Genomic DNA, 23,623 nt, shown 5'->3' with positions numbered 1-23,623 from the left:
ATGAGTGCTGGAAATACACTAGAACACTCACAGAACCCCGGCAGGTAGAAAACAAGGCATCCTAACACATGGCTTTTGCCTGCATGGAAATTCTCCTCCCATTATTACAGCAAGTGATATTGTTGACACCAGTAAAATTGCAGAAAGGCTGCCTAGTATACAGTGATAAAGTAGGAGTGAGATCACATAGAATCACACACATAGAATGGTAAATTTCCCTTATTTTAAAATGTATAATAACGGAGCCTTGAAAATCATTAGTTCTTTAAGACAGCCCCAAGCCTTGGGTAAAATTACAAAATTGTTTCGGTTGTGGCTCTTGTTGTCTTTGTATTTAGTTTCTGTTGTTTGGCTTTAGTGCCCCTACCAGTTCCAGAGCTGCCCAACCCCCCCTTCTGTGGGACACTTCTGTCACCATGTTTCTTTTCTGTCCTCAAGCTCTCTTACCAATACAACTGGTCTCAAGATAAGTTGGAACTCATTTCTACTACAGTGAATATGATTGACACCAATGCTCAATGTTTGTTTTCTGAAAATACTTGCATTTTAAAACTATAAGTAAGGACTTGGACTAAATGCAGATAGTTTCTGAAATGGAATGCTTAGAGCAGCTACTGAACAAATGGGGGGAGAGCGTCCGTGGGAGGAAAGGCTTCATTTCCTTCTGAAAGTTACTGCACACCTGGTCAGCTTCTCAGACCTGCTTCAGGTTTCCAAAGGGACACTTCATTTCATGTAGACATGGATATTTCTGAAATTCAAACCCAAAGTAATCGGAATGTAATGTAGACAATGTAAAGTTTTAATATTATTCCTGGATTCTCCATAGAGGATGTATGGCAGTTAGCATCAAGAAGACCAAGTCTGAGTGCAGTCTCTACCCTTTTTTGGGCTGTGAGGCAGGTTATTTGACTTTCTGGAAATACAGTCTCCTCTTCTGTAAACTGAGGTAATACCAACTCATGGCCTTGTTCTGAGAATCAAATGAGATGGTATAAATATCAGAGAGGGGGAGAGAGTAGATAGGTATATAATGTCAGCTACTTGAGGTTAGTTCCCAAGTCTCAACCCTACTCCACTTTTTTTTTTCTTTGATCAAGATGCAAGATCTCTAATTTACCTCATAATTGTCTTAAAGATTGTGATGCTTATGGGCATCAATTATTTTCCTGTTCTTTAGGACATTCTTTAGGCAACGACAGTTCAATAACAAGAAAGAATCACATGATTGCATCATGTTCTTCAAAATGAAATCTATTGAAGGTTGAACAGTATAAACAACAAGGAACATAATCAGTCAGAATGACCCAGGGGAAATGGCCCAATGAAATTAAACGAAGGAAATTTTATACTGTGAGGAAAAAATCAATGGATTGTAACAGAACCTGGTAAGAAGAGACAAAGCTCTTGAGTCCCAGAGACCCAGAGGTGATTGAGAAGCTGTGTGAATTGGAACCTGGGCTTCTTGTTTCTGCTTTTTGAAGGCTGTTTCCACTGTGTTAAATATAAAGATAAATAATAAAGAAATGCATTTTTAACTTTGTTTTTTCTTAAGTAAAATTAGATAGCTGGAAGCATCAATAGGACATCTAGTTCTTAAAAGAAACACATACCATTTTTTGAGAATTATGGTCTTCTGGACACTGTTGCCTTACTCAGTGTAACCATTACAGAAGTCTTATGAAATAAGAATTTCATAATTACAATTACACCCAAGTAATATCACAACAGTTACCTCTGTCACCAGGGACACACAGCCAGAAAATGATGAGATTGGAATGGGACCAGCTCTATGTGACTCCAAAGTCTATGCTATTTAACAAATGCCAGATTCATTGAGTGCTTCCCAAGGGTACTTCTGTTGTGACTGACATCGTTCAGATTTTCTGTTACCTCCAAACCCCAGTACTTTATATGATATTGGGAAAGAAAAACAAAAACAGAGAGAGTTGGACTTCTCTCTCAAAAAACAGAAAATATTACATATATTTCCTCCTAGGTAGAGGGTGTGTCTGATATTTGTATATAACTTCATAGATGACGGTTCACTCTAAATCTCAATGAAGACATAGAGTGAAAAAGAAGACAGTGTCGACACAGGTAGAAGTCCGAGCATGAAAAGACCCTTAAAAATAAGTACTCCTACATTTGATGCTTGAATGGACAGCTGGACGTCAGGGCATTGATCCCTTTCCTTCAATTGATCATAAGATGATGTTATCAAGGGAAGTATAGGGCAGGCAGGGGGGTTCACACTTCAGTGCACTGTTTTCAGTATTAACATGGTGGAAAACCAAAGTGACACTTGGCAACCTGTTCTTCTCTGCCTGTATATGGAGAACGTTATAGCCAAATAACTTTTTTTTTTCATGTCTCATGGATTGATTTGGCTGATGACTATGTATTGCTTGAGTTGGATGGATAGGTTTAGAAGATTTAGTGATTTTTTTTTTTTAACCCTTTGGTGAGGACCAATTTGGGAGTGTTAAAAGGGACACTGGTTTCCCTCATTTTAGTATAAATTGATTATCTTAGAGGGATGCAGGATAATCAAATATTCGACAAACAAAAACTAACAACTGAGTTAGCAACATATTTAGGTAATTAAGAGCCTAAATCATTACATGTCCATTGTTCCAACCGAGATCGTGCAAAATGTATTCATGGAAGATCTATGTGAAGACATTTTGACTTTGGCAAAAAGGGCTAGGTTTCTGAGTGTTCCGTTAGACTCATAGATAGCATGAAAAAAAAGTATTTGTAAGGAAGGTCCTGTAATATGAACCATTTTCTGTGTCTTTTGTAGGCATGGTTAACACTATTGCAGAAAAATAGTACAGTACCTATCGTGATTGAAACAAATGGTATGTAATTTAATGTCATAGTTCTTAAACTGTGCAGCTCTGCAAATCAACACCTTCATCTATATGATGAGAAGAATAATAGTGCTGATCTCAAAGGTTTTTGTGGTGATCAGTTGTGAGATCCTATCTAAAAGTGATTTGCAAGTTGAAGACTATTATTCATGTGTAAGTCCTAGTGGTGATTATTATTCTGATTCTATGGGGTAGTTCATACATTAAGGCACATTTCATGTGGATTACCCTGTCCTAAGTTTGTACAGTAATACCCATTTAAATTTATCTCCTTTTGTTTCATGAAATTGTTCTCATATTTCCTGTATAGCCATGAATTAGTTCTTAGCTGCATCCCTGGTCTTACCAGAAAGCAAAGAATTTAACTTTATGATTCAGTCAAGTCTTCGGGATTTTAAAATATTGCTTCCTCAATATAAAAGAGATTTCAAACTCCTGAATTGTTGGGTTCCAATGAATGTATATGATATTGAAAGTGAAAATTTGAATGTACACACTGGTTGTTTCATAGTAAGAAGGAGGTAGGATATTTATCATATGATCTCTGGTTTTATCTTGTTTCTTTCTCACCATTTCTATGACAGAAGGAAAAGAGTTGTAGAGTTATGAACTATACCGGTCTTAGGAACAGAATTTATAAGATATTTTATAGAACATTCAAGATGCAAAGCCACAGAAATCCTAAAGTCTTATTTTAAACTAGACTCATTTCTGTCATTTCCATTTCTTTCAGGGATCTTAAGAAAAAGGAAATTAAATACCCTACTTTAAAAACAGTTTTGTTTTTGTTTTCATCAGGACGAGGATAGCAAAATTCTTCCTGACCAAGATGGCATGCAGTCTGCAGTGTCATATATTGTTTTTTCATAAGAGAAGTGATATTAATATTACCAGGATGTATGGAGTCATAAAAATAGCTTTTGTCATAATGTCACTTGTGTGCTATTACTTTTCTCATAAGAAATCTGTCACATCCATTTTCAGTTAAAATGTGGATATGAGACAAGGGGATTCTGCAATCGGTTTAATGGGCTGGGTGTAAAAATAATGACTTTGATGGAGCTATTCGGGGTGTTATTACAGCATCTGGAACCCCGATAGTTTCTTAATCTGATTAATAGGAATATCACCATTGCTCCAGTACATGCATGGCTAGTGACCAAATTTATTTACTTTTTAAATTTTCAAATGATTTCAGAATACAGAGAATATATAAGATGTATATGCTTGAGGGTCCTTGTGCTCAGGTTATTGGTTTTAAAATACAGGTTGTTAGCTTTAAAAAAGGGTTGCGGGCTTCCCTGGTGGTGCAGTGGTTGAGAGTCCGCCTGCCGATGCAGGAGACGCAGGTTCATGCCCCGGTCCGGGAAGATCTCATGTGCCGCGTAGTGGCTGGGCCCGTGAGCCATGGCCGCTGAGCCTGCGCGTCCGGAGCCTGTGCTCCGCAACGGGAGAGGCCACAACAGTGAGAGGCCCACGTACCGCAAAAAAAAAAAAAAAAAGAAAGGTTGCTATTTTGGGTTGTCATGCCTAAAAGACACTTGGAAATAGCATAAAAAGACTCCTACATTAAAAGAGCTGTTACAAGTCATGAGGGAAAATGTACTTGACGCGTAACACTGATGTACTCCTACCTATTGAATCCATGGGGCCTTGGGAAGGTTTAGAACCTGTAATGGAGTTTATTACAAAATGCCTACCGACAGGCTGTTATCTTAAGGGAGAAAAGCCATTGCTTTGTTAGTCCTCCAGACAGAGACTTCACTGCTTTCAATAGAGGATGAATAAGCAAAACGCATCAACTTTTGTAAGATTCTCCCATACCCCCAGTCATTAGAATAAGAAAGATGGGTCTCTGCTTTCTGCCATATCTAGGCCATGCTGACAGATAAGCCAGTATAGGAAAATGACAAGTTTAGGGAAATTTGCAAATGCTACTGTGCCACCGGTAGTTTTCTCATGAATTATCCTGATGACTCTTACAATGCAGATTAGAAGACAAAGTTGGAAGTACCTGGACAGAGATCCACTTTCCTGTTGGCACTTGCCCAACTCACTCTGGTTGAGGACCCTAAAGAGCGTACACGAGTCAACAAACAATAGTCTCTACATGTATTAAAGGGAAAAACATCAAAGTACTGTGGGCTTGAGTGCGCTGATGAGCCACTCACTCATGGGTCAAGGAAGAAGGTATTCACTGAATGAATACCACGCATTATTACTACATTCAAGACTGAAGTTGGGGCAGTTCTTCAAGAATGAAAGGGCTTTGTGAAGGAATCCAGAGGATCATTTTGATTTTTCAGCCCAGAAGATAACACTTGGTAAATTCTCAAGTCTAATCCTAAGAGAGCCACCCTCACCACTCCCATGATTGTGTGTGTATGTGTGTGTGTGTGTGTGTGTGTGTGTGTGTGTGTGTGTAAGATGAGGATTTCTGCTGCTATTTTGGTGAAAGCATTTGGGAAAATGCAATATGCAGTATTGTTCAGTAGCTGATCCAAATATGTGTGGTATACTCTTCAGGGTTTATATTCCTGGCCTAGTTGCAGGGAGGAAAAATGTCATCTGGTGGCAGAAAAACAGTTGCGGTATTGCATCCTATCAAATCTTTGGCATGACTGAAAAGGAACAGACCTCTTCAGTGTATCAGCTTCCCAGAATGAAGCAAGCGTAAATATTTTTCAGTTTGGTCGTTTGTGAATCAGTCATGATGAAAAAACAGTCCGTTTCTGCCAGATGAAGAGTAATACAGTGCAGAACTTTCAGCAATATTAATATTTGTGTTGGGACTAGAAAGTAATGAAAATAGTTTCCACAGGTGACCAAAATTTCTCATGATTCAGCTAGTGTCGTTGAAAGTTGGAGGAAGGACACATCTATTGGAACCTATTTAAAATGAAAAATGTGTTGATGCCTGGCTCAGTGGTAATCTTTTTCAAAGGAGCTAGAGGAGGTGTGTGCAAACACATCCATCAGTTGGGAGCAGGATATTGGATTTGAGCTTTGCAGAATTGCTTGCAACCAGCCCCGGGTCAGCTGCCATGTTTGACACGTCCCCTCAGAACCCCATGGGCACCTGGGCAGTGTCTTGAACATCATGGTATTTCCATCATACCATGGTGCCTGCACATAATAGAAACTCCAAAGGTCGTTTGGACCTCCTTCTACACACTTCCTCTTTTAGACCAGAATGGAACTTTCTAGGAAGACATACACTGTGTATGTGTCATATGCATGTTTGCCCTATTGCCATACTATATGGATTAAGAGCATGGATTCCAAAGCCAGACTCACCACCTGGGCTCATACGTTGGCTTTGTCACTTATTTACCTAGGAGTTCGGGCAAGGTCTTTATCACTCTGCCTCAGTATCTTTCTCTGTATAATGCAGACAATCCCAGTACCTACTCATAGGGTTGTTGTGAGAATTGAATGACTTAATATCTGTAAAGCACTTAGAATGGGGTCTAGCATAGGGCAAAGGACTTATGAGTACATTTTGTTTTCCTATAGAGATCAGGGGAACATCCAGCTCGGTTAAGTTCTACGACAGCATGGCTTACCCTCCTCCCAGCAGGTGGGTTGCCGAAGACTTGCACAGTTCCTCTGCAGAGCAAGGAGTCTTACTACTTACTTGGAGATTAGCCATCTCTATCTTCCTCATGGTGGGTTCTTTGAGAATTTGCCCCTTATCCTGTTTCATCAGGGGACAAATAAAGACAAGGAAGTGAGAAGGCAGCAAACACTGTCTCTATTTGTAGAACCTCGCTGACTTGGGGAAGGAGGGCGCCGGAGGAGGACTGTGGGTCTTTGAGGCAGAAAACATGGTTTTTGTTCCAAGTCTGCCCTAGGCTGGTCACTCAGTTTCCTGCTGAAAAGTAAAGAGGTTCTTTGCCCTGCTTGGACAATGGAAAGGGTTATTGTAAGGAGGGTGAATGCTGAAATTAAAAGGTGATTGGAAAACCTTAACAACCATGTGTGAGGGAGGCATTAGGACAGAGACAGTGGTCATTGCTAGGTGTATTTCCAACTGAATTTAATTTTCCTTCTTTATATAAGTATAGATGGGGATTTCCCTGAAAAATGGACCATGTTCAGGAAGCTTGGAGCAACTCTGAATCAAATGGCACAAAAGATGGGGACTGAGCTTCACATTTAGTTTACCTGTCATTTCTTTTGTCTTTTCTGTTTCCATGAACTTCCTCAGGGATCCCGTGTTCTGGTCCTGCCCTCCCCTCTAATTAATGAGGACGCTCACTGTGGAGCCCTACCTTGGATGCTCACTCCTCCTATTCTTAGGCTCTCCTCTTAGTTACTTGACCTTTTGAAATCCATTTTCATTGTCTGTAAAATGGAGAAGCCTAGAGATTAATGGACATGGTATGTATGTCTAGCCCAGTGCCTGGTATATATTAACCATTTCTCTCTGCTTCTCATTCCTTGCATCCCCTCTCATCCCCTCTTACCCTAGTGTCTTAAGGATTTGCAGGTCAGCCTTTATCTTAGAAATTCCAGCTCTGATACTAATTAATGAGTAAACCTTATCATGATAAGTAGTAACGTTGTGATAGTAATTTCTTAGCAACCGCAACTCTTCACGGAAGAAAAGGAATATATTCATGGTGGACCTTTTGGACGTTGTGACAAACTATTGAGGGCTCTGTGAGACCAAAGGAAGGCACTTAAGCCAGTAGAGGTGGTTATCATTTTGTTCTTGGGCACTGTTCTTGGTTTCCTCTAGAAAGAAAAGAGGATCTGTGTCTGCCCAAAGCAGCTCTGTCATTACCCCACGTCCTTGACAGCTGACCAGCTGTTGTTAAGGAGACCTGTGTCATTGCAGGTTTCTAGCCTAGGATGGAGAGAAGGGCAAAACTGAGCCCCTCTGGTTCCCTGAGCTGACCAGGAAATGGCACCAGGGGCAAGGAGGAGGGTGGAACCCAGTCCTCTGTGCTGGGACTGTGGACCAGAGCAGCGCAAGAGCAGCAGAAGGAAGACATCATTTCCTGCAGTGAACACCACCCAGGATGCACTTAACTTGGCCCTTAGAGATAAACCTTAGAGATAAGGAACCAGTAGGAACCAGGACAATTGTGAGTACGCTACAGAGTTCTCATAAAACTCTGCAGGCAGTCACACTAAGGAGTGTGTTTTAAGAATTTCAGATGAGGTTTATTTTGTCACTGGGCCCTTTGGTTACCAGTTTGTTATGGTTTTATCAGAGCTGCTAAAAAATACATTTATCTTGCTGCACACCAGTGAGACAATGGCAGGATACCAATCCTAAAATAATGTTATTAAAGCTTTTTTTTTTTCAGTGCCTTTGGAAGGATTTTGCATTAGCGATAAAATCATCACAAGTGCTGCCATTACCGAGATGTTTTCTTATAAAAGTTTTGACCAGTTCAATTTTGGGATCATGCTAATTAAATGTGACAGAGAGTCAGTCTTAGTGGTATTGATAGGATGTTGGTATGTCCATTTCATCTACCACCATATTCTTTAAACAGGCTTTCTCCAGATGGATATATCATTTTCAACCTTAGTAAAAAATCAGGAACAGAAAGTGACAAGCTTTCACACCACATAAGACTGTGTATTGCCACCATCACCATTCTCTAGCTTCCAGTATTGACAGCCATCACCCAGGAGAGTAGAGTTGTCATTTTTGTCCCAAATTATACCTTGGCTCCTTCAAAGATGTTCTCTTGTTCTGATGCCAAGTTTGTGTTGAATATTGAAGATGAAAGCCCTTGGTTTTCATAGGTTTCAAATTCCAACTCCGGGTTAGAATCTACGTGAGGATATTGTAAATAACTGAGTAGATACATACAAAATTGAACATGTAATAACTGAACTCTTTTCATTTTAGGCATTAGGATTCATAGTTGTACTTTTTTACCTGAACCTGACCACAGTATTGGAAGCAGCTAAATGAATTCATATTTAGAATTTTTTTTTTTTTAAAAAGCATTGCATAGATATGCTCTAATTTATACAGTTACTGAAAGAGCAAAGGGTGAAGTGCATGGTTTTAAGCAATTCTTTATGCTTGTGTTTTCCCTTAAATTTTCATTATTTCCTTGAAAACAGCTCTGGTGTCTTAGTATGTTACATTATACTTATTTTCATTGTAGTCTGCCATGAATCAGGAGTTTAGATTTTAAAGCATTTGTTGCTTCAAGTGTTTGTAAGACTTCTATCTTAAGAAAGTATCTGTTTATGCTTCTCAGTGATACTGGCTTTGGGGGGTATAAGGTGATTACAGTGTATCTTGGGCCCTGGTGACATCCTAAGGATTTGGAACCCAGGGCTTTTCTTCATCTGATTTGCTGAAGGCTGAGGTTGTTTAAAATGGATATACTTTTATTTTTATCACAGGATGCTATCTGCTAAGGTTTTTCTCAGAAGCGTGCATGATTTTAAGAATCAACATGATGTTAGCTCAGGGTCGGCTATAATGTGTTTATATTTGGATCTGCTATAACATTTTTATATTCTAGAATTTCTTTTAAAATGGAAATTATCACCCTCTTATATATTAGTTTCAGAAACTTTAACAAACTATAAAGAACTTTGTGGGGTAAGGAGGATGTGGGGTAAGGAGGATATTGAAATATTAGATGGCCAAATAGTACCTATTATGACATTTTAATTCAGTGGTCCATAGTTGGCAGTTTAAAAAGTATAACCCGGGCTTCCCTGGTAGCGCAGTGGTTGAGAGTCCGCCTGCCGATGCAGGGGACACAGGTTCGTGCCCCGGTCTGGGAAGATCCCACATGCCGCAGAGCAGCTGGGCCCGTGAGCCATGGCCGCTGAGCCTGCCCGTCCGGAGCCTGTGCTCCGCAACGGGAGAGGCCACAACAGTGAGAGGCCTGCGTACCGCCAAAAATAATAATAATAAATAAATAGTATAACCCAATGGATGGTGTGGTGGATGTGGCCATAAGAAAGGAGAAATGGTTTATCTAATCCCTGGGCTCTTCCCTCCCACTGACATGTGTAAAAGCTGTATCAAAGATTGATTCCAAAAATGAGAATCAAAGGTAATCATTATTCATCTGGTGTTGAATATTTCCTTGACTTTCTTCCCATGGTGGTGTGGGAGGAATTGTAACAAGGTGGGCTGGGGGAGGCCACTGGAGCAGAGCCATAGAGGGACTCTCCTCCTCTGACCCAGTGCACTTGATGTTTGAAGAACGTGGAGAGCACCTTCTTTCCTTATCAAGTGTCTCTTGATTTGGCTGCTAAAGCTCTTAGAGGCTCTTGTCCCAAGGCAGCCATGTAAACCATGTGTCAAGAGACAATTGTTTTGCAGTCAGTGAAATTGTGTCAGGGTGTGTGTGTGTGTGTGTGTGTGTGTGTGTGTGTGTGTGTGTGTGTGTGTTTGGAGTTCGGGGGGGATTGCTAGTGCCAGTTTACTAGGACTTTATGTAATCTACAATCAGTCTTATTTATGCAACCCCAAATCCTTTTGAGTGGAGACTTGAGAATGATCACTGTTATTACCTGACAGCTGTATAGTGGTGAGACAAACAATAAAATGTTGAGAACCACCGGCCTCAATAGCAATGGTCCAACTTTTGTGCCTGGCATTCAGTGCTGCAAACAGCATGGCTAATGTACTGTGTATCTCTAAGTCATCACTTAGCCCTGTGTTTTCTCATTTCTGTGACTTTCTTGTATCATAAATCTAGGATTTCCTCTTCTCTGCTTATCTAAATCCTACTGTTCTTTCAAGGCCAGTCTCAAGTGGCTTATCTTCCATGAAGAATTCCCAGACTGCTTTAACTCACGGCAGTTCCCTTTTTCTCTGAGCTCATGGATGGTGTTATCAGTTATACCACTTGTCTGACTGCTCATCAGTGATTCATCTACTGCCCTTTGTACTTTTATGTTGTCCTTTTATTGTTATTCAACCGTCATTTTCATTAACTTCTCCAGCAGGTGTGTGTTATTTCCTCAACCAAGACATGGGGGCAGGGCAATGTGTCTTACAATGTTTTGTATTATCAACATCAGTTAATCAGGTCCCAGGGTCATGGCAGGAGTTGCTATTAAGCGTATATTGGTACATGGATTATAAGACAGTTATGTGCAGACAGGAAGTAGGTATTGATATTCTTTTATTGCTCATTCATCCTGTATGTAGCTAGGCACAGAGTCTGTGCCTAAGTACTGGCAAATACATGGTGATGGGCTGACCCACTGGGCCCACAGAAATGTGCATTCTTGCATCTCATTATTGCCATTTAGTGAGCATGTACCATGCGCTGTGGTGGGTAGTTCACACACACTAATTTATTTAATCATCAAAGGAGCTCTTTGAGTTTGCTGCTGTTACTTACATTTTCCAGATGGCTAAGGGGCACAGAGAGTTTGAGTAACCTGCCCAAGATCTCAGGGCCAGACAAGATGGAACTCGGGTTTGAACACAAGTCTGAGTAACTCTCAAGAGAGAACGCTCATGCCTACTTTCCACTCTCCTGAATTCCTGCTGCATACAGACCCATGCTTCAGTTCTAGCTTTCCAGTTCTTGGCCATTCTAACTACTGATTAGCCACAGTTTCTGTGTTAACATCTTTCTTTGGCTGGGTCATCCTCTTGGTCATTTGTATCTCATAGTTAGCAACCCAGGATTGTCGAACATAGCCTCCCTGGGAGGGAAGTTTTTATCTATTGTAAATGCAAGGCTGTGTGTGTGGAGCTATTGTAAATGCAAGGCTGTGTGTGTGGAGCTATTGTAAATGGCCATTATGCCCCAGAGAAGAAATTCTGCTGATGGTAAGAGAAGGAAACACTCTCTCCTCCATCATTCCTGCCCATTTATAGGCAACACACACGCACATGTGTGCACACGCACGCACGCGCGCGCATACACACACACACACACACACACACACACAGCATGTCCTTGGAAGTAAAAAGTCATTGAGCTTTATTTTCCATGAAGAAAAGTCCGATTTTTCTTTACTCACTTTTAATGCTATGTTAGCATTTACTGATACAATGAAGACCCAGCTCACATCTGTTGAGATAATTCCTGATTCAAATGTGGATGTCGTTATGTTATACTGTGATTGGACGGTTACATGGTGGCAAAGGAGTTCGCACATTAGCTAAGGGTAGAAGAATGTCTCAGCTCCTTCTGTTGAGTGTGCCAACTCTCTCAGCTGTTCAAGAAACAGGATGTAAGGAGGAATTGTTTAGAAATGACAACATGGGGTGAATTCTGGCATCAGGTGTCAGAGATTCTATACTTGGTTGTGCTTCTGGGTTACTAATTTAGAATGAGTGGTTCTCCCAGTGTCCTCATGTGGGTAATGAAGAAGTGGTCCGTGACAATATTTTCCTAACCAGTATTTGGGTTGACGTTATCTCCTTCTGACGTTCTCAAGTTCACACTACCTTAAGATTCAGGACATCTGAGTCACCTCTAAAGGCCTAATGGAGTGATTTGAGCCGTCAAAGAAATCTGGCTTATTGTGTCTTCCACATTTATTTTTATTAGTCTGGGTTAACACAGTCATTCTCAAATATGTGTGCATCAAGATTCACCTGGGAACTTGTAAGCACAGTGATATTTGGCCCATAGGAGAACTGACCTCTAGGGGAAGGTCCCAGGAGTCTGCATTTTCAAAGAGCTTCCCAGGAAAACATGAAGCACAATAGTGGTTAAGGACCTCTGGTTCCACCATTAACCAGCTCAAAAATAGTTCATTCAGAATTTGCTCATGACTGCTTGATTGTTCTATTAGAGGGTTAATAGATATAATAAATAAAAATACAGGATGCCTGGTTAAATTTGATTTTCTGATAAACACTGAATATTTGTTGGCATGCATAGGTCCCGTGCCTTATTTGTATTATGTTTTTTTCACCTGGCAACCTTTCATGCTATAGAAAGCCAGGACAGTCTTGGTTCTTTTACAAATGTTAATACCAAGGGGTCAAAAATGATCTCTAGACAAAGAGAGGTTGGCGGAAGCTGTGGTATTGCCTGTTAACTTGTGTCTTGAACCTTTGGAAGATCCTTGTGTTAGAAAGAAATTTGAAGATGCCTTTTTTAAATCTTTCACTCGTTTTCTTCCCTTTATGCTGCATTTTGCCAGAGCTGCATTCACTTTTATTCCTGAAATAAATTAAAGGGTTTCTTTTTTTTTAGAGTGCAAAGGAATCTAGCCACACTGCTCCTATTAAGCCATCACTTCACGTGGAAAACTGTTCCAGTGTTTCTCATGTGGATACAACTACCATCTCCTAAATTTCAGAACTTTATTTTGATGAGACTTGTGAGGAATCTAAGACGTCCCTGTTGACCAATGTGTTGGCTTCCCAAATAGTTTTTCTTCCAAATGGAATATTTTTCCACTGTTTGTGAATTGCATCTCTTTAGTCTACTTTGGAAAAAATTTACCCAAGACATGCTGGGTAAGGTAGGAAACAAAGGCCTTGGCCATTTTTTAAAAGCAGACCAGGTCACTGCCAACACCACCAAGATTCATTTTCACTGAAATTGATCTCTGGGTACCACCCTCGCTTAGTGATACTTAGTCTTAGTGACTCAATATCTCTGGGTACCACTCATACTTAGTCTTACTGACTCAGCAGAAAAGACTTACGGTCATTAGGTCAGCAAATATTTTTACTTTGGCTTTTATTTAATAAGTTTTCAGATATACTTAATGGGCACACTTGTGAATATGGCCATACTGTCACAGAGCCTGTAATGGGTGGTTGTGATTGCCAAGGAAATAGTTCGGCAGCCTGGACCCAACCTTCATCATCTGAAGGTTGTTTATTCCCAGGCTTTGCTCCTGGGCTTTTACCATCTCACTGAGATCTTGAAACCTGGACCCAGATGATCCTGTACAGTCCTTAGGCCTAAAACAGGCTGAAGGTAAATTCTGAATCTCTACCTCTGATACCTCTGGGTACCTCAGAGCAGAGTGTGTGTGGGTAGAACAAGGGACTCTGACTTACAACCCTGTTTCCCATTTTCTGGAGCTGAAGACAATTTGTTCTTATTGAAATATTCCTTCAAACTCAACAAATATCTACCGAGACCTCTGGTTCCCCCTCAAAACATTATTTTAGAATGGATCAAGTGGGTCTGCAGCTCAAGAAAAGGTAACTCACCTTTTTCATAAGTATGTGTAAGTTAAGTTGGAAATGGGGAAATGAAAGCTCTCTGCTCTGGGATGGGCACATCGGGCCCCACAACGAGAATCCCCTACCAAGCATAACTAAATGGAGTAAGGAGACATGAACGGTTTGGACCCCTGAGTCTCCAAACAAAGTTGTTTACAGCAAGTAGCGAAAACCCTGCCCCAGACTGTGCTTCTTCCCATGGGGCAGATGGGCTAATGAATGAACAACCTGCAGCAGCAATTTCAAGCCTCTTTAAGAGATGCAGAGAGCGAGAGGGTGCAGGAGGGAAGACAGAATGGGGGGCCCCCTTTGTTCCAGGAGAGCCACCTTCCAGCCATAGTTCCACTGCTAAGCGCCTTCACGTCTGAGTGTCAAATTGTTCATCTGTAAAGAAGTGATAATACTACCTCTTTGGCTGGGCTATCCAGAAGATTAAAGGGAGGAATATATGTTAAGTGCTTAGCACAATGTCTGGGAGGGACAGGGCTTTTAAGGAGCTTGGTAAACGCTCATTCTCTCTTGCCTGTAAGATTCTATTTGTGAGGACATATTCTATAATTGGGAAGGATGCTTCTTGCACTAAGGCTTTAAGAGATCATTCACGACCTTGTATGTTTATATTCTGTGCTTCCTCCGATTAATAATCTGCCATTGAGTTCACCAGTGACCAATCTTGAGATAAAATGATCTTTCTTTACTTGCAATCTGTGCTATATTTGAAACTCTGTCAGAGGCAGTCTCAGAAACTCATGACCAAACCCTCAGTTATTCGGATTTCTTTCAGGTTTGCTGCTATTTTAATTATATGTGATTTCTTATTTTCCTTTTGGGACAAGAGCTCTGTATTTTCATCACCATAGTTATCTTTTGATGACTCAAAGTGTTTGGCTGTTTTCCTCTATTTGGGCATAGAGATAGGGATGTTATAATTTGTCTAAAAGTATCTGCTGTCTCCAAACAGTAGAGAGAGTGCCTTACATTTATAAAGTGCCAAAACATTATCATTGTCTTGTGTTTGGTGCTTGCAAACTCAGAATTTTACGTGTTATTAAAAGCTTTCAACACCTTCTTTTCCTACTTTGAAAAATAATCAGCATATTGCCTCTAGCATTCTTTCAAGGAAAGCCAAAGACTGTTTTCCAACTTCTGAAAATCTAATTCCTAAAGCAATAGCAGTACAAGCTGCTTGTACCTTTTGCGAGGAGGCTAACAAGTCATTTGTCGATTTTGTTTTCAAATGCATTTCAGATTTGCAGTTCTTCATATTAAAACTAATTGCTTGCTTGATGGTAGACATATTCTATTGTGTCAGAGAAAAGGCATTATAGACACACCTCGAAAGCGCTCCAGATACCCTTCCAAGAGCATTGACACACTGTGCTCAGAGAGGAGCAAAAATTCTGACGGCCAATTCAAATCCTTGACATGAAGTTCACACAGTGCCCACATGTTTTGTATTTCTGTTTAGAAAAAGTGAAAAACCAATTCTGTCCATGTGTGTTCCTGATCTTACATACAGTTATTCCTCTAACTATAGCTCAGAACATTTGTCAGCGAACTGTGAAGCTCTTGTTAAAAATAAAATAGAAATTCAAATCTCAAAATAAATAAGGAGCGATTTGTAATGCATTGCCTGTTTTTCATTTTGGGTTGGCAAATCTGAGGCCTGTGGAATGCTGTTGTGGGTGACCCCATTTAAATAATTATTCAGAGGCTATCGAATCTTATAATTCTGATGTCTCCTTTTGCTGTCGGTGTAGAAAACTACAAAGCCGAATCGATTTTTTTAAATGTATTTTTGTATTTTGTCAATATGTATAAAAATGGAGGAGAGGAAGTGAAATGATTCATTTTAAATGACGTATGAATCCATTTTCTCCCGCAGTGCTGTTACAGAACTCCCGTCCACACTAAGGGAGGTGAGTGCATGCATGAAGAGGTGAATTCTAGTCACAGCCCACTGCTGCTGCCTTTAAAAAAAGATGTACGGATTTTTTATTAATTCCCTGCAGCCGTGCTCTTCTTCAAGATTCTGCTTTCTAGCCAGTATACTATTTTTCAGTTTATTGGCCTCTGAGGGCAATGCCCTGCTTTCTGTATGCCTGCTCTACTTCCCCTACTGTCAACAGGACTTGAGTGAGATGGTCAAGGACAGCAAATGGCAATCACTGCCCTTAGAGAGTTTGCCACACTGAGTTGAGAAGGAAAGGGCCAGATATTTCTAACGTTGCGTATGGTGTTACCTATTTGGTTGTCATCTATGCACAAAAGTACACCCAGTTTGCTGTTTAAAAAATATGTATATTGGCACCTGTTTTTTTTCCCCCAGTTCTACATGTAACCGTTCAGAAAGCTACTAAACATTCCATTGCAGCAGCGTTTTTGACTTGCGCCAGAACAAAAATCACAGGCCTGCTGTGTTAGCTAGGCAGTGTAAAAGCATATTGCATACATTATTATCAGATGAGAACATCTTCATAAGTCCATAATCATTCTGAATAATAATGGCAGCAGTAACACTGATAACCGATGGATGGTAAGCCAAGCATAGGCGGCTAAGTGGCTGTCTCTAAGAAGTCACCTTGTAAATCAGAGGCAGAGCAGAAGGGAAGGATGCACTGGCTTGACTTCCAGGCAGGGCCTCCAACCCCTTTCATGGACAAAAAAGAATAGACGCTGCAGCAAGTTGGGGGAAAATGGGGGCTGAGGAATGTTACAAACCATTTTAAGGAACTTTTTGGTTATTTCACATACTTAGTTTATATAGCTCAATTCAGGAGCATTCTTGTAAAAGAGTATTGCTTCAAATTATAGACATGCTGAGGGTCACAGACAGCTTTATGGGCGGGTGAAATACTGCTGCCTTGTCATGGTGGGGATAAACTGAGTCTACTTGACATCTGGATGGCCACCCCTGCCCCTCAAATCCAGCCAGGCACTCAGAAATCTGGGATCATCCTGCAAACCTGGGATCTGAGCCACAGAAGCACACCCCTCCCAGTTGGAACCTCATACCTTCTGATCTGCCCTGGCAGTCCTGATAGAAATCAGCTTTTGGAAACACTTTGAATTCTTTTCTTTGAGCTGACCGACCTCTGTAGTGAATCTCCACTCGTCCTCCACCCTTCCCTAGGGATATGGTCCCCCTTCCAGCTGGCCCTCATGGACCTCGTGCTTCTCTTCCCCCTGGAGCTGCCTTTGAAGTCAGAGGGGGCTGTGCAGTGGCCAATGGGAGTGGGGAAGTGGGTGGAGGGGGCGAGTGGGGGCCGGCTGAAATCCATGTTGTTCCATGGGATTACAGGTTTCTCCTTTGCTTCCTTTGAAAAATATATATTTACTTTTTATTTTGAAATGCGTGTCTTCTCTTGGCTAAAGAAAAGACAGAATTATTCTGGTTTTAAAGGACACCACTAGAGCCAGCCTGTTTATGCAAAGTTGACTGTAACAAGCAGCTGCCACTAAAGCCACTAGTGCCAGGACTTGGAAATTGGACATACACCCACCCCATTTAGGCTTAGGCTATTCTGGGAGTGGAGGAAGGCTGGGAGGTGTCAGAAAACTTATAAATGAATCCTGATGCTCTCTCTTCTTTAGTGTCTCATTCTCCAGCTACCTGGAGAAAATTACCTCTCAGAACCTCAATTTTCCTTATTTGTAAAATGGAAATAAAACTCTTAGCTCATGGGGGTGTTCTGAAGATTAAAGGATGTAGTATTCTTAAGCACCTTATACAGTTGCTGGCTCATCTGAACTGCTTAAGAACCTTTGTCATTATTAGGATCATATTTATGGTACAACAAATTTCTATTGAATGTTTACAGGGCTCTAGTGGGCAGAAATTGACAGAGTCCTCTTTGAAAGCAACACCCCTGGAGTCATAACAAATCTTTTCGTGGCTACATGCACCAGTAGTGATAGTCCTGATTCGTAGAGGCTATTGGGACTTCTTAAAATCAGTAGTTATCAAAAGGGGAGGCCTGAGTCGTTTGTAGATTTGTTCTTGAGCATCTACCAGTCTGGTTTGAGCTGTTGCAGTTTTGTCACTCAGATTTGCATCTTGTCTTTCTTTCTGTTTTTAGTTGTTTGGATTTCTCCCAAAGTATTTGTGGCTAAAATTCCCTTTGGACTCTGAGCTGCCTTTTTTACATAAGCTTTGGATTGGAATCAATAGAATGTCAAGATGCCGGGCACATTCAGCCTAATAGCAGGTGGGTGTCTGCTGGACAGTGTGCCTGATTTGCCTGATAGTTGCAAATTTAGGCCAGAATTAATGATCCAGGGAAGATGCTGTTGATGTTGCAGGATTTTTGCAGAGTTTTCACAAGTAGTTTTGTTTTCTCCTTCTAATGGGATTGTGTTTGCTCAAGAAATACGTGTTCATGTACGTATGTGTGTGTTTATTATGACATAGAGCCTATTTATTCTTGGTAACTAACATTCACACACACCTCAAAATCTGGCTCATAAACCTAAATAGAATTTAGTTTAAGTTAACAGTTTTTCTCTGTCTGATTAATCTTCAAGGAGAAGAAAACATTCAAATGCTGAGTGAATCGCTGAAGTTTTTGTTTACACTTACTAGGATACTTTTCTGTTGTACTTTGGGCTAATGTCAGAAAACAAGGGGTCGGCAGAAGGGAGGTGAGTTGGGGTGGCGGGTGAAGGAATGGGGTTACAGCCAGACACTACTACGTTTGAATCTTGCTTCTACTGTTTAGAGGATGTTTAACATTGAGAAAACCTCCTGCCTTTTGATTTTCTTTTTCTTCTGGACTTTCCTTGTATATCAGGGAGTAAAAAACGATTAAATGTGGAAATGCAAGTAAAGTACCTGGTGTCATCTTAGGCGCCCCTGAATGGTGACTTGCTAGCTCATCAGTAGAAATGCAAGACCTCAGCAATGGTTTCTGGTTTCTGCCACGTTTATACTGTAACTGGTCTTTTTGTTTTTTCATACTCTGTATCTTGCAGCAGGCTTTCTCTTGTTTCTGCTTTTAATTTCAAATATAAACCCAACTCTGGAACCCAGACCTTCTCATGGTTGACCACAAATGGCCTTAAATTCAGGAGACCTCCCACAGCGGGGATGATATTAAACATTCTGATCTAGACTTGGGCAGGGGATGAATAAAATGCAAATGCGGTTTATGCAAATCAGCTTCCCATTTGTTTGGAGATGGTCCGGAGGCAGCAGCAGTCATGGGGTGTTCCAGGATTCTAGAACAGAGCAAGCAGTGCTCTGAATGACAAGCTGGTGGCTTCACATGGCTCATTACAGGATGCCACTGACCCCTAGAGAAGACCGGCCTCTATATTTTGTGGTCAAAGAAAGGAAAACAATAGTTTGACAGTACCATTGAGTCCTAGTTCAAACGGTTTAGAAAATCTACCACGTCTCCACTTCTTGCAAGAAAATGGCAGTCATTCCCTTCCTTTGGTTCAAAGCCCCAGTCGGTCCTCATGGGCATTCATAGTCACGCGTCCAGTAACGTTAGCGTTGAAGATTGACCCCAGGATGAAGACTTCCATTTTCTTCTGGAGTGAAAGGTTAAAAATTCTCCCTATGCAGTGGTGACATTACATATATTTTATAATGTTTGTTTTGTAGTATCCATTATTTTTAAATTTGTAGAACTAGATTTTAAATAATAACATTCTTTATTTTTATTCAGAAAAAGATGTGTATTTTTTTGCAGGGCCAGTTTGAGGGTGGTGTCCAAAAGGTCCTTTGCCATGTTTCACTTGAGTGAGAAAAGTCTAATATTTGGGGTCATTCTGCAGTGTTATCTCTCCATATTGTCTTGTCCACCATTAGGATGTGTGACAAATATGACAAATATCTATCATTTCATTTCGCCTTGAGTCATAGCCTTTGAAGGGATGAAGTCTTAGCTAGGGATGACAACTGTACCTGTGAACACAGATGCAAGTTTGGCTTCAACTTTGGTGTTTCCCTACAGTGAGGGGCGGGCTTTTCTTTTCACAGACTGCATCATTTACACTAGCTGTTTTCTTCCTTGGGGGTGGTGGCAAGTGGGGAGCATTACTAATACAGTCTGTTAGTGGAAGAAGCACCAGCACTGGAGAAGGAGCTAGTCTTAAATATTTGTGTGATCATTATTTTTATGAATCTGAGTCTTCCTGTCTTTAAACTGTACAAAAGAAGTCTTTCTGCCATGTTCTTATGAAGCTTAAGGAAGAAGCTATTTATAGGAAGCAGTAACTCTAACAATGGAAGATATTACTTAATAACAGCTACCATCCCATTTTCTGTATGATTTGCCTGGTTTAAGGTGTACTTAGGTCCTGCTCTTAGGTCTACAGGCTGGTGGTAAGGCAAAACAAACGGAGTTTTGATATTCTATTCAACAGCAAGATGAGCATTATTTTGATACATATGCCTTACGACTATGTGATGTGTGTGTGTTTGTGTGTGTGTGTGTGTGTGTGTGTGTGTGTGTGTGTGTGTGTAATGGGTAATCATAGTTTGTTTTGACTTAGGAAGCTCAGTGAAAGTGGCAGACATCTTGAGTTGGGGACCTAAGGAGGAGATAGAAAGTATTTGCTCAAAGACTCGTAGAGGTCTTCCTCAACCCCACTCACGGATTTTCATTGTACTTCGTGTTTGTTTGAGGCAGTAGAGCAAAGTGGTTAAGAAGTCAAGAATGAGTTCAGTCTGGGTTGAAATGCTGGCACTTATTAGTGTTGATCTTAGTTACTTAACCTCTGTGGGCTCCGTTTCTTCATCGGTACAACGGGAGAAACTAGAGAACCAGGTTCATGCTACTGCGTGGATTAAATGAAGATGACTTACGTAAGGTGTCTAGCACGTAGTTAGGCACTGAGTAGATAAATCATAGCTCTTGTTATTGTTATTATCATTACTATGATATGTATAATGGGGGATAGTGGATAGTCTTATCTTAAGCAGTCACTGTGGAGATTACATGCAATAATTATGCATAAATTTGTCCTGCAAAGAGAGTGCTCAATAAAGTCTAGCTGTTTTTATTACTAACTTGGGATGAGAGCATCTAATTTTGAGAGATGTTAAATAGTAGCTATGAAAAAGGGCATCCTTTTGTAGGGTTCTATGTATGTTAGATCAATTTTATTGTTTTACTATATATTTCCATAATATTCTGCATATTTTTTTGAGAATAACAGTTGCATTTGTTTCACTGAACAACTTTGGAGGTTAAAGCTAAGCTTCCTCCCTACTCCCCTCTCTTGGCCCTTATCTAAAGTAGAAAACCATCTGAAAAAATAGTACCTAGAGAAAATTCCCATGTGAGGAATAAAATTGTCCTTGTGAAGGGTTAGGGCTCTAGGAACTGTGTGCGGAAAATCATGGAAAGATAATCTCTGTAAGATTCTGAAAGTTACTGGGACGGATCAGCTCTGAAGGTTAGAATGTCCCAATCCTTCCCATAGTAAATACTGCAGGGACATTTATTTTAAATTAATTTTGATTCATTTAATTTTTTATGCTATGTCATACTACCTAAAGAAGCAGAGGTAATGAGAAAGGATAGATAAGGTTCATCCATTTTGTTAGATCAAAACTTAAGGAAACACTTTTAACCCATTTGAAATCCTTGCTGCTGGTAAACTGGAGTGGGCAAAGTTCCCCAATAGTAACAACCAAGGAATTAATCCAGGGAGCAACTGAGGGGCACTCTGTCCCATGAACAGAATTCAAATGTGGGTTAAAGCAAAGAATTTTGGGAGCAGAGCACTCCCATTTTGGCAATAGTGGCTTGAAGCCCTAGGTACACACAGCATCAGGCAGTAGATGTCATGGGGAGAGCCTCCAAGCACATCCCAGGGTTCCTACAGGATAAAGTCAAGATCAGAGCTCGTGGTTCGCTTAAAGCATGTTTCCTCAAGGCGTTGTGCAAGGAAGAAAATATATCTTACTTTATATAATATGTGTGCTGCATGTTGATTGTACTGATCTGTACCTCCTGAAAATCAGTGAGAAGGAAGAGAAAAATGGGCCTTTCTTAAGCTAATCAGAATCTGACAATGGGTATATGGATGTTTTAGGAATAGGAGGTGATTGGCACTAGCTTTTCGTTATTGATGGGCTCCTGTGGCTCCCTGGACTGTCTTTATCCCTGCAATAGGATTTATTTATTTTTTTCCCTCAGGGAATATGGGCTCCCCTTTATCTTACCTCTAAGCTTTCAGTCTTAGGAAGCCTCCACAATTAAATTGCTCTGTTGTCCTAACCTCTCTATTTAAGCACTGGTGAACTAAGGCTTCTTAGCTACTTGCCTCACAAAATGCAAGAGTTGATTAGTATGTGCACAGGACTAGGAAATGCCTTTAGGAGTGGCATGAGCATGTACCAGGCCTTATAGTAATGACTTAGGCACTGCACTCATTTCCTTCTTTAAATAATTAGCAGGAGAAATTACATGAAAAAATATATGCTGAAAGGTATAAATGAAAAAAAAAATAGTGGGGGCCAATTAAAACCATGAAAGGCATTCTTTTAATGATCTTAATTCTGTATTTCTGTCAAGCAGTAGAAATTCCATGCCTAGGTTGGGTGACTGGATACAGTCAGACTTGGAGGTTCTTCCTTAGACATTTCTGCAGCTTTTTCTCCCCTTCCTGTCTTTTGGAACATGACAATATGCCCTCCAGAGCCACAGAGGACAGACTTTCTTCCCTGGGGTCCCATGCAGTCCTGCCTGGGTTCAGTAGAGAATCACTTACTCTGTGGGAGCTGGCCTCCACCGCAGATGCCTGCTGACACAGGGTTCTAAGTGGCGCTGAAAGCTGCTTTATGAGCTCTGCAGAATCGGTGTGCATGCCTGCAGCTGCACGTCTGTGAGAATACTGGTGGGTTCAGGCATTGCTGTCCCTACCTTAGTCAGGCTTTCTGTGTGGGAGCTATATGAGGCTTTTGTACTCCTGCTGACTTTTCATTGCAAATGGGACCACATCCAAAAAGCAGGGAAGAGGGTGGGCTTGAAGGGGGAGCATGGTAGGGGCAATTAATATATATATGAGAGGGCTAAGGAAAGGCAAGAGGCAGACGAGGGCCTCTGTGGCATCATGAAAGGATATGTAACTTAGAACTGGGAAATATGGTTGGTGTTCTACCATGGCTGCTGACCTTGAACCCTGGTTTCCATATTTGTAAAATTGTGGTCCAAAGAGCTCTCTACAAGTTGGAGGTGAGATTGAGGGAGATAATGCTTGTCAAGTTATCTGTCATCAGGACTCAATAAGTGTCTCTAGCCCCTAAGCCTTTCCAAGACACCACTCCTCAGGTTTGACTGAGGTGACCATCTGTCCTCTGGGTTCAAAGAGCAAGATGTTACTCAAATGTTTTATTTCTCTTACTGTTCCTCGTCCCACTTGGTTCATTGCAGATGATCATTTTTCAGGGCAGTCTTTGTATTATCAGTCTGCTAGTTCTGCTTTTCCCACTCAAAGGGGGCTCAATCGTGTTCAGTTATAATGAGAATTCCAAAATTATCCCCACTTGAAAACTGCGAACCTTTTAATTTCTGATTACACATGTAAGGTGAGCTTATTTGTAGATAATTTGGAAAATCCAAAGTTAAAGACTAAAATA

General features: G+C 40.8%; 1 protein-coding gene across 1 annotated transcript in view; it reads left to right on the top strand.

Moving 5' to 3' along the window:
* LOC132527686 (bcl-2-binding component 3, isoforms 3/4-like) overlaps nucleotides 1–1,478 on the top strand; it is a 30,277-nt gene extending 28,799 nt beyond the window's left edge. The window contains exon 3 of the mRNA XM_060163631.1: nucleotides 1,181–1,478. Coding sequence (XP_060019614.1) covers nucleotides 1,181–1,192 — 12 coding nt within the window. The 3' untranslated portion in view covers nucleotides 1,193–1,478. The remainder of the gene's footprint in view (nucleotides 1–1,180) is intronic.
* Nucleotides 1,479–23,623: the final 22,145 nt, after the last annotated feature.

Source organism: Lagenorhynchus albirostris, chromosome 1 (genome assembly GCF_949774975.1).
Source record: "Lagenorhynchus albirostris chromosome 1, mLagAlb1.1, whole genome shotgun sequence".
In the NCBI taxonomy this organism is placed as follows: Eukaryota; Metazoa; Chordata; class Mammalia; order Artiodactyla; family Delphinidae; genus Lagenorhynchus; species Lagenorhynchus albirostris.
The sequence above is the reverse complement of the archived record's forward strand: the minus strand, read 5'-3'. Positions and strand labels throughout refer to the sequence as shown.